Source organism: Amphibalanus amphitrite, unplaced genomic scaffold, assembly GCF_019059575.1.
Source record: "Amphibalanus amphitrite isolate SeventyFive unplaced genomic scaffold, NRLGWU_Aamphi_draft 000786F_arrow, whole genome shotgun sequence".
Classification (NCBI taxonomy): Eukaryota; Metazoa; Arthropoda; class Thecostraca; order Balanomorpha; family Balanidae; genus Amphibalanus; species Amphibalanus amphitrite.
Window position 1 is genome coordinate 216,187 of NW_024882280.1, and position 12,951 is coordinate 229,137.

The window sequence follows — 12,951 nt, forward strand, 5'->3', positions numbered from 1 at the left end:
CCGTGCCCCCTTTGATTTTGGCATTTTAACATTAGCCCAATGGACGTTGCATGGAAAGAATGGGACCAAAAGTCGGCAGCGCCCCCTCCCCCTCCCCCCATTGATTGAAGGTGTTCCGCCGCTACTGGCCAGTTACGTAATTTCGTAGCCAATAGCTGTTATATAATGATTTAGGGGTTCAATAGAGAGACTATTATGTTCAATCCTAGCAAAGCTAGGTGAGCATTTCCGATTCTGTGGTGTTCATTTGTGCGACTTTGCGTATACTCGAAGTTGGTTGGTTGTTTTGTGAAGTTACGCTCACAAGTTAGTGTTTAGAACACATACTTTGAAAATCTTCTGCAAACCTGTTCTTTGTCGTCATATATGGCGCACTACTGACATTGGGTCTGTTCCCGTCGCTCCTCCCAAAAAATCTCGGATGAGGTTGGATGAGCTTGGAGGAGAGCCGTTTCAGAGGAGCCACGGGAACATTTTCGCGAGGAAATCAGCTGTTTGCGGGCCGTAACGGTCGGCGATTTATGGCGCGCAAACATAAATCAAGAGATAATAATCGTTTTCTAATAAAATAACCTTAGATTAATATCAAACATTACTATTTAAAGATATCTAATCGTCATCAATCACTAAAATCATTTCCACTTCCCTGAAATCTCATTTATAAACAATTCACATTTGTATTACATGCGCCAAATATGTCTACGCAAGAGCCTCCTCCAAAAAACCAACTTTCGTTTGGGATGAGGGAGGAGGCAAATAGTGGTGGTGAGATGTGAAATCAAGATGAGCTTGGAGGAGCTTGGAGGAGCGACGGGAACGATTTTTTTAAACGAGAGGAGGTTAGAGGAGCTTGGAGGAGGTTAGAGGAGCGACGGGAACAAACCCATTGAAAATTCCCAAATTTCAGTCAGTGGCAGTCCGTGATCTGTGTTTATGTTGTTGTGTCCTCTCAAATAAATATTTTTTATCAGTGTTCCTTTACAAAAATGAATTCACTTGCAAGGGTGGCGAATACATCCAGGGGGTGTGTGTCAGGTGAGTTTATCTTTCACTTGGGACGACTGAGTGAAATTGTCTATTTTGTGGACAAAATATGCTTGCATTTGCTTGATAATTCAATTAAAACGCATCGGTAATTTATGATGCTAATGGCTGATGACTGTCCCAGTCTGTCTAACTTGCTAGCTGTGGGAATCTGAAGAGGTGATCATATTCTATTCCTGGTTCAACAGGCGTGATTTTGTACTGGATACGTGGTTGTTGATGAATGATGTTCAGGGTAAAATGTAATTTAACATGCGATTTGGAGCTTCAATTTTTTACCATACCTATGTTAAAGTGAGCACTGAGCAGACTGCTAATTGACAGTCAGTAGGTTTATGTTGAAGCTATGTCGTAGTGCCTACTGTCAGCATTTTAAATTTGACAAGCATGTGGTTATATAATCTTGACCCATCAGAATCACTGCTTCGGTAGTCAGATCTGACTTGCCCTCTGTTTTATTCAATAACTCATGAACTGTTTAAGCTAGCAATGTGAAACATGATATGCCTTCTACATCCATTTGACATGTTGCATGCATTTCTTATGTAATTTCAATAAAATCATTGAGATATGCCCATTTTACTGACCCAGCTGGCAGCTACACAGGATTTTGTCAGAATTGGTAAATGCTTGAAAGGCTATGATGCATTCAGTTTACAAGCATTACACAAATTAAAATGTCAAAAGACACAAATGTGTCACATGAAACCAGTTATCTCAAAAATTTCCAACAATGTTTCTTCACTCATAAATTTAAAATAAAGAGCCTTGAAATGAAATTTGTATATTTTTCAAGACTTTGAATATTCATGTTGAAAAATTATAGGTGCATCATGTATCTCAAATTTTAGCCTTTTTCTCATGATTTTTACCCAAGATCACAATGATGAATAACCACCTCCATCAAATTAGTGCACAAATCCATCTCTCAAGTCACATTACAACTCTTTTTTGTTGTTGTCTCAAACCTGACCTTTTGTGACAGCTGACAGCTGACCTGACCTTGACCTTGTTTTCTGATTAGCACGACACTTTATGACACCATGATCCTACCATACCTACATAAACCTCATCATGCAGATACCCCAAAATTTGGCTTTTGATCTGATATATTGACTTGAAAGTTGACCTCAACCTTCTAATCTTAAGATTTTTTGCAAAGGTCTCATGATTTCCTGAAAATTGTGTATTTTCAAAACTAAAATGTACCTTAAAGGATAAAAACACCACTTGTAGGCTCATAGGCTGTTCTAGCATAACAAACCTTGAATGCTTAAATTATTCTTAACACACCCACACAAAAATAAGATAGACAAACCCATTAAGTCACACATTACAATTTACACACTCTGGCATCTTGCTTTCTTATGGTAATGCAGTAAACTAATGGCTTGGCCTGGTCGGCTGACTAAATGTGTGGCGGATGGGCTTTCCAGTCTAGCTGGCCCACTGTGTAACCCACTGAGTTGTGAGTAATCCTCTGCCCTGTCCCGGCAGCCCTGTCGCAGCAGCTGAGCGCACTGCAGGTTCGCCACCAGGGCACCGAGACGCCGCGCGCGCACGGCAACCTCAGCGACGATGACCGAATTTTCACCAACCTGTACGGCCGACACGACTGGCGGCTGAAGGGCGCCCTCAGCCGCGGCGACTGGTACAAGACCAAGGAGATCCTGCTCAAGGGAGCCGACTGGATCCTCGGTGAGCGGAGTGACGGCAGTGGACACAGTGGCGGGGCCTCGGGGAGGGGGAGGGGAAGGAGGGTGGCGGATGCTCGGTGTTAAACCTGCAGGGCCTTGAGGGCAGTACCAAGTTCGGATTGAGTTCTTGGTATCGGCCGAGCCTCCTGATATCTCGGCACACCGAGTGTGACGAGTGTACCTTACATCTGGTGTTACACATACCTCTTGTTGGTTGCTTTCAGTCACCTTTTTTTCATCATCATGTTTTCACTGTTTAGAATGCTTGTATACCTTCCCGAAAAAGTGTGCCTCAATCAACCATTTCCCCTCTCTCTCCCCGCGACGACAGGCGAGATCAAGGCGTCGGGTCTGCGTGGCCGCGGCGGCGCCGGATTTCCCACCGGCATGAAGTGGAGCTTCATGAGCAAGCCGCCAGATGGCAGGCCCAAGTACCTGGTGGTCAACGCCGACGAGGGCGAGCCGGGCACCTGCAAGGACCGCGAGATCATGCGCCACGACCCTCACAAGCTGGTGGAGGGGTGTCTGGTGGCCGGCCGGGCCATGGGCGCACGCGCCGCCTACATCTACATCCGCGGAGAGTTCTACAACGAGGCCAGCAACATGCAGCTGGCCATCAACGAGGTGGGTGGAAGGGATGGCATGGACGGTCGGAGGAATGGCTGTCCTCAATAACTGCCTACGTTCTTCAGCGATTTATGCTTTCTTGAAATGACCGTTTATGGAAGATGTGTGTATTTACCAGGCTACACTGTCCATTGCCTCGCATCTGTGGCTAGGGGATGCACATATGGATAGGGATGGTTGAATCAGGTTGAATCATTCTGTTGCATTTATATGAGGCGTTTTGTTTGTGCCAGAAGATGCGTATTATGCTTCGTAATATTGTATTCCTGCGGCAGTTTTGTAAGAGTGACGGCAGCGCTCGACTATTTCCCGCTTGGATGAGTAAGCACTAAAGATGAAACTAGCTTATGAAATATTCATTATATATCACCCCTCACCGTGTCTCCTCCGCCAGGCCTACAAGGAGGGCCTGCTGGGCAAGAACGCCTGCGGCTCGGGGTACGACTTTGACGTGTACATGCACCGCGGCGCGGGCGCCTATATCTGCGGAGAGGAGACGGCGCTTATCGAGTCGCTGGAGGGCAAGCAGGGCAAGCCGCGCCTCAAGCCGCCCTTCCCGGCCGACGTGGGAGTGTTCGGCTGCCCGACCACGGTGGCTAATGTGGAGACCGTGGCCGTGGCGCCGGTGAGTGAAGGGGCGGGATGTGTTCCCAGCGGCGGGGAGGAAGCTACCGGCTTGGTTGGTGACCGGATTATCACACGGCCATAACGCTAATTAACGCCAACCTGTCCCGAATGTTGACGTGCCCGTACACTCCTAGCATGGCTAACTGATGGCTTGGGTTATTGGATTGGTGACTGACTTGGTTTAGTTATGAAACGGCTGAGTCAGATCCTCAGTCTGTTTTTCAAGCGGCGGCAGTGACCGAGGTGTCACAGGACCAAAGTTGCGCCTTCTTCATACACCATAATTATAGGTATCTAAAAATGTTCTGATCTGCGTGATCTCTGTCGAATTCCTATTTGTCACATTGTTACAGCCATACGAATACCGCACGTAGACGATCTGATACATAGTTACATAACTGCCTTCAACTCTTTGTTACATAACCCTCTGATTTTATAACTTCCCCATCATCCCGTCACTCTCTTGACGTCACAAATATTTCCCGTTCGTCAGACCATCTGCCGCCGAGGAGGCACCTGGTTCGCGGGCTTCGGCCGGCCGCGTAACACGGGCACCAAGCTGTTCAACATCTCGGGTCACGTCAACAACCCGTGCACCGTCGAGGAGGAGATGTCCGTGCCGCTCAAGTAGGTGACGCGACCTGATGTTAGTGATTGTGTCATGTCATTGCCATTATGTGTCATTTTGATGGTGTCATGGAAGCCGCTGAAGTGTTTTGTGGTGTGGCTGCTGTTCCCTCATTTGAAGTATAACGGTCAGCGTTATCATCATGAAATAATGTGTTTTGTTTTTCGTCATGGTTGTCATATGTACAGTGGATGCTTGTGATATGATTGAAAGTTTTATAAAGTTCAGTCTAATGACGTCAATTACCGTCCTGCAGACAGCGGGTTTGATCGGTACGCGGGTGGTGTGATTGGCGGCAGCTTGGATTGTTCTAATGACGTCATGTACCGTCCTGCAGGCAGCTAATTGAGCAGCACGCAGGCGGCGTGATCGGCGGCTGGGACAACCTGCTGGCGGTCATTCCCGGTGGCTCGTCCACCCCCATCATCCCACTCGAGTGAGTATGCCGGTGGAGCCCTTTGTATACCGCGAGGCATGGGAATATGTTGCGCCTCACGCCGAAATTATAGTGTGTGGAATGTGTTAATCCTAATATTGACGTTAGACCGGCGGCTATTGTAGACAACCACCAGACCGTTCGGTCAATGTCTCCGTCCCTTCCGCCGGATCGTCGGTCAATGCCACCCCCCCCCCCCCTCCCCTATCCGTCGGCAGTGTCTGCTCGGACGTGCCGATGGACTTTGACGGCCTGCTGAGCGCCGGCACCGGCCTCGGCACCGCCGCCGTCATCGTCATGAACAAGCAGACCGATCTGATAAAGGCCATCGCGCGCCTCATCACCTTCTACAAGCACGAGTCGTGCGGCCAGTGCACGCCCTGCCGAGAGGGCACAGGCTGGATGGACAAGGTCATGTGGAGGTCAGTCCAGGGGGCGGCGAGGGTGGACGGGGTCATGGGGAGCTCAGTCCAGGGGCAGCGAAGGTAGACAGATGGGCTTTGGGCACGGCCATGTGGAGGTCATGCTGAATTATTGGTTAGGCAGAGACAATGACTGCCGGTTCCGGCGGGATCGGCAGCTATGTAGTGTTCGATAAATGAGTTACTAATAAAATTGGTCAGCACCTTGCCTCGAATGTGGCTTGATTTTGAAATATTTGCAAGTTCTTGCCAAGTTTGAGTAAGCACATTGAAATTTTGGCATTGCTTGCGAGACGCGCGGCGATGATAACCATTCCAATTTCCAGCATCAGTCGGACACCTATTGTGAAACAATCGAATTCAGTTTAGAGGTTGTTTCGAAAGTCTGTTATGTAACGAAAGTTACGAAGGTCTGCTGGTCTGCTGTCGGTGTTCAGGGAGGCTCTGTGGCCCTCTGCCAACCGCTGTCAGGCTGCTCCGACGGCAGTCTGGCGAGGTGCCCGTGCGCCTGACGTTGCTGATGCCCGGCATATTTGTCGCCGTTTTTCGCTGCCCGAACTAGCTATGTTTAGCAGCTATGCATTGATCCACTTTGATTTGTGTTTGGTGTAGCCGACTGAAAGCACTGTGTATCGTTTGTTTTTGAAATGGTACCGTAGCTGTAAATCCTGACGGTATGCATCGTGGGCTTGAACATACCGTATGAGATGTTGTTTTTCGTACTCCAGCGTAGATGGGTAGCCATACGGCTTCCACGGTTGACAGTGATGACATCAGTCATCTTTTGCAAGCTCGTTAAAGATTTGGGCTGTACGGGGACTCGAACCCCGGGCCTTTGGATTAGCGCTCCAATGCTCTACCTCTGAGCTATACAGACCAATTACTTTAACGAGCTTTCTGCCAAGTTTTATGCGGATCATTCTTGGGTGTTGTTTTTATCCGCTGGGACTGAGAGCGTGAGATGTTGTTTTTCGTACTCCAGCGTAGATGGGTAGCCATACGGCTTCCACGGTTGACAGTGATGACATCAGTCATCTTTTGCAAGCTCGTTAAAGATTTGGGCTGTACGGGGACTCGAACCCCGGGCCTTTGGATTAGCGCTCCAATGCTCTACCTCTGAGCTATACAGACCAATTACTTTAACGAGCTTTCTGCCAAGTTTTATGCGGATCATTCTTGGGTGTTGTTTTTATCCGCTGGGACTGAGAGCGTGAGATGTTGTTTTTCGTACTCCAGCGTAGATGGGTAGCCATACGGCTTCCACGGTTGACAGTGATGACATCAGTCATCTTTTGCAAGCTCGTTAAAGATTTGGGCTGTACGGGGACTCGAACCCCGGGCCTTTGGATTAGCGCTCCAATGCTCTACCTCTGAGCTATACAGACCAATTACTTTAACGAGCTTTCTGCCAAGTTTTATGCGGATCATTCTTGGGTGTTGTTTTTATCCGCTGGGACTGAGAGCGTGAGATGTTGTTTTTCGTACTCCAGCGTAGATGGGTAGCCATACGGCTTCCACGGTTGACAGTGATGACATCAGTCATCTTTTGCAAGCTCGTTAAAGATTTGGGCTGTACGGGGACTCGAACCCCGGGCCTTTGGATTAGCGCTCCAATGCTCTACCTCTGAGCTATACAGACCAATTACTTTAACGAGCTTTCTGCCAAGTTTTATGCGGATCATTCTTGGGTGTTGTTTTTATCCGCTGGGACTGAGAGCGTGAGATGTTGTTTTTCGTACTCCAGCGTAGATGGGTAGCCATACGGCTTCCACGGTTGACAGTGATGACATCAGTCATCTTTTGCAAGCTCGTTAAAGATTTGGGCTGTACGGGGACTCGAACCCCGGGCCTTTGGATTAGCGCTCCAATGCTCTACCTCTGAGCTATACAGACCAATTACTTTAACGAGCTTTCTGCCAAGTTTTATGCGGATCATTCTTGGGTGTTGTTTTTATCCGCTGGGACTGAGAGCGTGAGATGTTGTTTTTCGTACTCCAGCGTAGATGGGTAGCCATACGGCTTCCACGGTTGACAGTGATGACATCAGTCATCTTTTGCAAGCTCGTTAAAGATTTGGGCTGTACGGGGACTCGAACCCCGGGCCTTTGGATTAGCGCTCCAATGCTCTACCTCTGAGCTATACAGACCAATTACTTTAACGAGCTTTCTGCCAAGTTTTATGCGGATCATTCTTGGGTGTTGTTTTTATCCGCTGGGACTGAGAGCGTGAGATGTTGTTTTTCGTACTCCAGCGTAGATGGGTAGCCATACGGCTTCCACGGTTGACAGTGATGACATCAGTCATCTTTTGCAAGCTCGTTAAAGATTTGGGCTGTACGGGGACTCGAACCCCGGGCCTTTGGATTAGCGCTCCAATGCTCTACCTCTGAGCTATACAGACCAATTACTTTAACGAGCTTTCTGCCAAGTTTTATGCGGATCATTCTTGGGTGTTGTTTTTATCCGCTGGGACTGAGAGCGTGAGATGTTGTTTTTCGTACTCCAGCGTAGATGGGTAGCCATACGGCTTCCACGGTTGACAGTGATGACATCAGTCATCTTTTGCAAGCTCGTTAAAGATTTGGGCTGTACGGGGACTCGAACCCCGGGCCTTTGGATTAGCGCTCCAATGCTCTACCTCTGAGCTATACAGACCAATTACTTTAACGAGCTTTCTGCCAAGTTTTATGCGGATCATTCTTGGGTGTTGTTTTTATCCGCTGGGACTGAGAGCGTGAGATGTTGTTTTTCGTACTCCAGCGTAGATGGGTAGCCATACGGCTTCCACGGTTGACAGTGATGACATCAGTCATCTTTTGCAAGCTCGTTAAAGATTTGGGCTGTACGGGGACTCGAACCCCGGGCCTTTGGATTAGCGCTCCAATGCTCTACCTCTGAGCTATACAGACCAATTACTTTAACGAGCTTTCTGCCAAGTTTTATGCGGATCATTCTTGGGTGTTGTTTTTATCCGCTGGGACTGAGAGCGTGAGATGTTGTTTTTCGTACTCCAGCGTAGATGGGTAGCCATACGGCTTCCACGGTTGACAGTGATGACATCAGTCATCTTTTGCAAGCTCGTTAAAGATTTGGGCTGTACGGGGACTCGAACCCCGGGCCTTTGGATTAGCGCTCCAATGCTCTACCTCTGAGCTATACAGACCAATTACTTTAATAGCTTTAATACTTTAATAATCTGAGCTATACAATTACTTGTATAGCTCAGAGGTAGAGCATTGGAGCGCTAATCCAAAGACCCGGGGTTCGAGTCCCCGTACAGCCCAAATCTTTAACGAGCTTGCAAAAGATGACTGATGTCATCACTGTCAACCGTGGAAGCCGTATGGCTACCCATCTACGCTGGAGTACGGAAAACAACATCTCACGCTCTCAGTCCCAGCGGATAAAAACAACACCCAAGAATGATCCGCATAAAACTTGGCAGAAAGCTCGTTAAAGTAATTGGTCTGTATAGCTCAGAGGTAGAGCATTGGAGCGCTAATCCAAAGGCCCGGGGTTCGAGTCCCCGTACAGCCCAAATCTTTAACGAGCTTGCAAAAGATGACTGATGTCATCACTGTCAACCGTGGAAGCCGTATGGCTACCCATCTACGCTGGAGTACGAAAAACAACATCTCACGCTCTCAGTCCCAGCGGATAAAAACAACACCCAAGAATGATCCGCATAAAACTTGGCAGAAAGCTCGTTAAAGTAATTGGTCTGTATAGCTCAGAGGTAGAGCATTGGAGCGCTAATCCAAAGGCCCGGGGTTCGAGTCCCCGTACAGCCCAAATCTTTAACGAGCTTGCAAAAGATGACTGATGTCATCACTGTCAACCGTGGAAGCCGTATGGCTACCCATCTACGCTGGAGTACGAAAAACAACATCTCACGCTCTCAGTCCCAGCGGATAAAAACAACACCCAAGAATGATCCGCATAAAACTTGGCAGAAAGCTCGTTAAAGTAATTGGTCTGTATAGCTCAGAGGTAGAGCATTGGAGCGCTAATCCAAAGGCCCGGGGTTCGAGTCCCCGTACAGCCCAAATCTTTAACGAGCTTGCAAAAGATGACTGATGTCATCACTGTCAACCGTGGAAGCCGTATGGCTACCCATCTACGCTGGAGTACGAAAAACAACATCTCACGCTCTCAGTCCCAGCGGATAAAAACAACACCCAAGAATGATCCGCATAAAACTTGGCAGAAAGCTCGTTAAAGTAATTGGTCTGTATAGCTCAGAGGTAGAGCATTGGAGCGCTAATCCAAAGGCCCGGGGTTCGAGTCCCCGTACAGCCCAAATCTTTAACGAGCTTGCAAAAGATGACTGATGTCATCACTGTCAACCGTGGAAGCCGTATGGCTACCCATCTACGCTGGAGTACGAAAAACAACATCTCACGCTCTCAGTCCCAGCGGATAAAAACAACACCCAAGAATGATCCGCATAAAACTTGGCAGAAAGCTCGTTAAAGTAATTGGTCTGTATAGCTCAGAGGTAGAGCATTGGAGCGCTAATCCAAAGGCCCGGGGTTCGAGTCCCCGTACAGCCCAAATCTTTAACGAGCTTGCAAAAGATGACTGATGTCATCACTGTCAACCGTGGAAGCCGTATGTCTACCCATCTACGCTGGAGTACGAAAAACAACATCTCACGCTCTCAGTCCCAGCGGATAAAAACAACACCCAAGAATGATCCGCATAAAACTTGGCAGAAAGCTCGTTAAAGTAATTGGTCTGTATAGCTCAGAGGTAGAGCATTGGAGCGCTAATCCAAAGGCCCGGGGTTCGAGTCCCCGTACAGCCCAAATCTTTAACGAGCTCGCAAAAGATGACTGATGTCATCACTGTCAACCGTGGAAGCCGTATGGCTACCCATCTACGCTGGAGTACGAAAAACAACATCTCACGCTCTCAGTCCCAGCGGATAAAAACAACACCCAAGAATGATCCGCATAAAACTTGGCAGAAAGCTCGTTAAAGTAATTGGTCTGTATAGCTCAGAGGTAGAGCATTGGAGCGCTAATCCAAAGGCCCGGGGTTCGAGTCCCCGTACAGCCCAAATCTTTAACGAGCTTGCAAAAGATGACTGATGTCATCACTGTCAACCGTGGAAGCCGTATGGCTACCCATCTACGCTGGAGTACGAAAAACAACATCTCACGCTCTCAGTCCCAGCGGATAAAAACAACACCCAAGAATGATCCGCATAAAACTTGGCAGAAAGCTCGTTAAAGTAATTGGTCTGTATAGCTCAGAGGTAGAGCATTGGAGCGCTAATCCAAAGGCCCGGGGTTCGAGTCCCCGTACAGCCCAAATCTTTAACGAGCTTGCAAAAGATGACTGATGTCATCACTGTCAACCGTGGAAGCCGTATGGCTACCCATCTACGCTGGAGTACGAAAAACAACATCTCACGCTCTCAGTCCCAGCGGATAAAAACAACACCCAAGAATGATCCGCATAAAACTTGGCAGAAAGCTCGTTAAAGTAATTGGTCTGTATAGCTCAGAGGTAGAGCATTGGAGCGCTAATCCAAAGGCCCGGGGTTCGAGTCCCCGTACAGCCCAAATCTTTAACGAGCTTGCAAAAGATGACTGATGTCATCACTGTCAACCGTGGAAGCCGTATGGCTACCCATCTACGCTGGAGTACGAAAAACAACATCTCACGCTCTCAGTCCCAGCGGATAAAAACAACACCCAAGAATGAACATACCGTATACTTGTTTATATCGTGTTTTCAATCGTTCAAATTGTTTTTTGCGTTAATTTATCGAATAAGGTAAGGAATTGCACGCTCAGTCAACTTTGAACCGTTCACAGTTTGGGACCTGATACTATGCTGTATTTACATTAAACTGTTGTTTTTTCCTCGCAACAGCGTTTTGTTTTGTTTTTGTTTTTTAAAGCCCGCCAGGTAGGGCTCACACCTCCCGCACCGCCGCATCGCTCCATCCCTATCCCCTTGTCCCCTGATCCATCGAGAGCGACTCCTGCCTCGACCCTCGTTCTTGCTGCTCACCTGCCCCGACGCTGGTCGGACGGCCAGTCGTCCCGCGTCTCTCACCCCCCCCCCCCTTCCTGTCCCCAGGTTCGTCGAGGGTAACGGCCGTCCGGAGGAGATCGACATGCTCTGGGAGCTCACCAAGCAGATCGAGGGGCACACCATCTGCGCGCTGGGAGACGGCGCCGCCTGGCCCGTCCAGGGCCTGATCCGACACTTCCGACCGATGATTGAGGAGCGTATGCAGCAGCACGCGGCGGCGCAGGCCGAGCGGCTGGCGGCCTCCCAGGCGGCCGCGTCTCAGTAGAGCCGTCCCTCGGGTGGGCAGGCAGGAGCGGCGAGGGCAGGGGTAACATCTGGTGAGAGCTCGCTGATGGGAGACCGGCTGGCGGACCGTCTGCAGTGCTGCGGCTCTTGTAGATTTTATCTTAGTCATAAAGGTAGCCCGACAAACGCCTGAAAGAATATGTTCGGTGTTGTGCAGATTCATGTGACTTGAATCTTGCAGCTGGCGTTAGATGGCAAGGTGTGACCGTTTTCGGTCGATCCTTGAGGCCAGCTTGGCCCCCCTCTATTCACCGCGTAGCTGCTCGTCTGCTCTTGCCGACCTTGCCGCTCTATCCGGAACCTAGCCTCTGCGCGGGTGTTGGCCGCAGGTGTGCGGACTGTGTGTATATATTAGCCTCGGTGGTACCCTGCGCACCTGCCCAGGACGCGGCCCACCCAGTCTGCCGGGTCAGGTCGGCGGGGTGGGGCTGAGCCGGCCCAGAGAGGTCAGCAAGGCGTGGGTCCTGTGGTACGTGTGACGGGTATCGCCCGAGGCTATTTAGAATATATCAAACCGGAAAAGAGAAATGTGTGTTTAAAGGTGTGCTGAAAGATAGCTTTGAAGCTGCCGGGCTAGAGGCACGCAGCTAGACGCGCGTAGCCTTTTTCTGTCACTTTCCGTCGCTCTGGATGCTGATCACTGGAGACTGTTTCTGCCTGTGAAGCTCTTGGAGAGCGGCAAACCCTCTGAGAAGCAGGGAGAGGATGGACGTACCCAGGAACAGTCCGATGTGACCGCCGACGTTGGCCACCAGGTCGCGGATGCTGTAGGACAGGGTGGTGATCCGGGTCTCGGCCTCGTACTCGAACTTGATGGTGACGTAGGTGTATCCCTTCCTATTCACTATCGGCGACCTGCCGACGATGACATCAATGCGATCCTCGAGACAGGCCGGGAGACAGCCGCAGTCCTCGGGGTAGCCGCTGGTCGGGGGGATGGCAAAGTCCCTGGAGTAGAAGGTGCAGCCCTTGCCGTCCAGGTCCATCCAGGGCATGGTGCATCCGATCTTCTCCTTCTGTTTCTGGTAGAAACACTGGCTGAGGCAGCCGCTCAAGCTGTAGCCGGGAGTTTTGTTACACGGCTTCCTTCGCAGGCTGGGACTCTTGTATTTGTTCAGTCTGACTGTGATTAAGAGG

At 49.4% G+C, this 12,951-nt stretch overlaps 1 protein-coding gene across 1 annotated transcript; it reads left to right on the plus strand.

The window, feature by feature from the left end:
* The first annotated feature begins 742 nt into the window (after positions 1 to 742).
* LOC122366118 (NADH dehydrogenase [ubiquinone] flavoprotein 1, mitochondrial-like) lies at positions 743 to 12,342 on the plus strand. Its single transcript, XM_043337968.1, has 8 exons — positions 743 to 1,035; positions 2,542 to 2,742; positions 3,073 to 3,365; positions 3,763 to 3,993; positions 4,489 to 4,622; positions 4,961 to 5,059; positions 5,278 to 5,481; positions 11,575 to 12,342. The coding sequence occupies exons 1-8, from the start codon at positions 987 to 989 to the stop codon at positions 11,792 to 11,794; spliced, it is 1,431 nt and encodes a 476-aa protein (XP_043193903.1). The 5' UTR covers positions 743 to 986; the 3' UTR covers positions 11,795 to 12,342.
* Positions 12,343 to 12,951: the final 609 nt, after the last annotated feature.

What these genes read in the sequence shown, in the direction of transcription:
- LOC122366118 (XM_043337968.1), top strand. Translation starts at nt 987, where the DNA reads ATGAATTCACTTGCAAGGGTGGCGAATACATCCAGGGGGTGTGTGTCA. An exon ending in GAGATGTCCGTGCCGCTCAA is followed by an intron (nt 4,623 to 4,960) that starts GTAGGTGACGCG and finishes ACCGTCCTGCAG; the next exon opens with GCAGCTAATTGAGCAGCACG. An exon ending in ACCCCCATCATCCCACTCGA is followed by an intron (nt 5,060 to 5,277) that starts GTGAGTATGCCG and finishes ATCCGTCGGCAG; the next exon opens with TGTCTGCTCGGACGTGCCGA.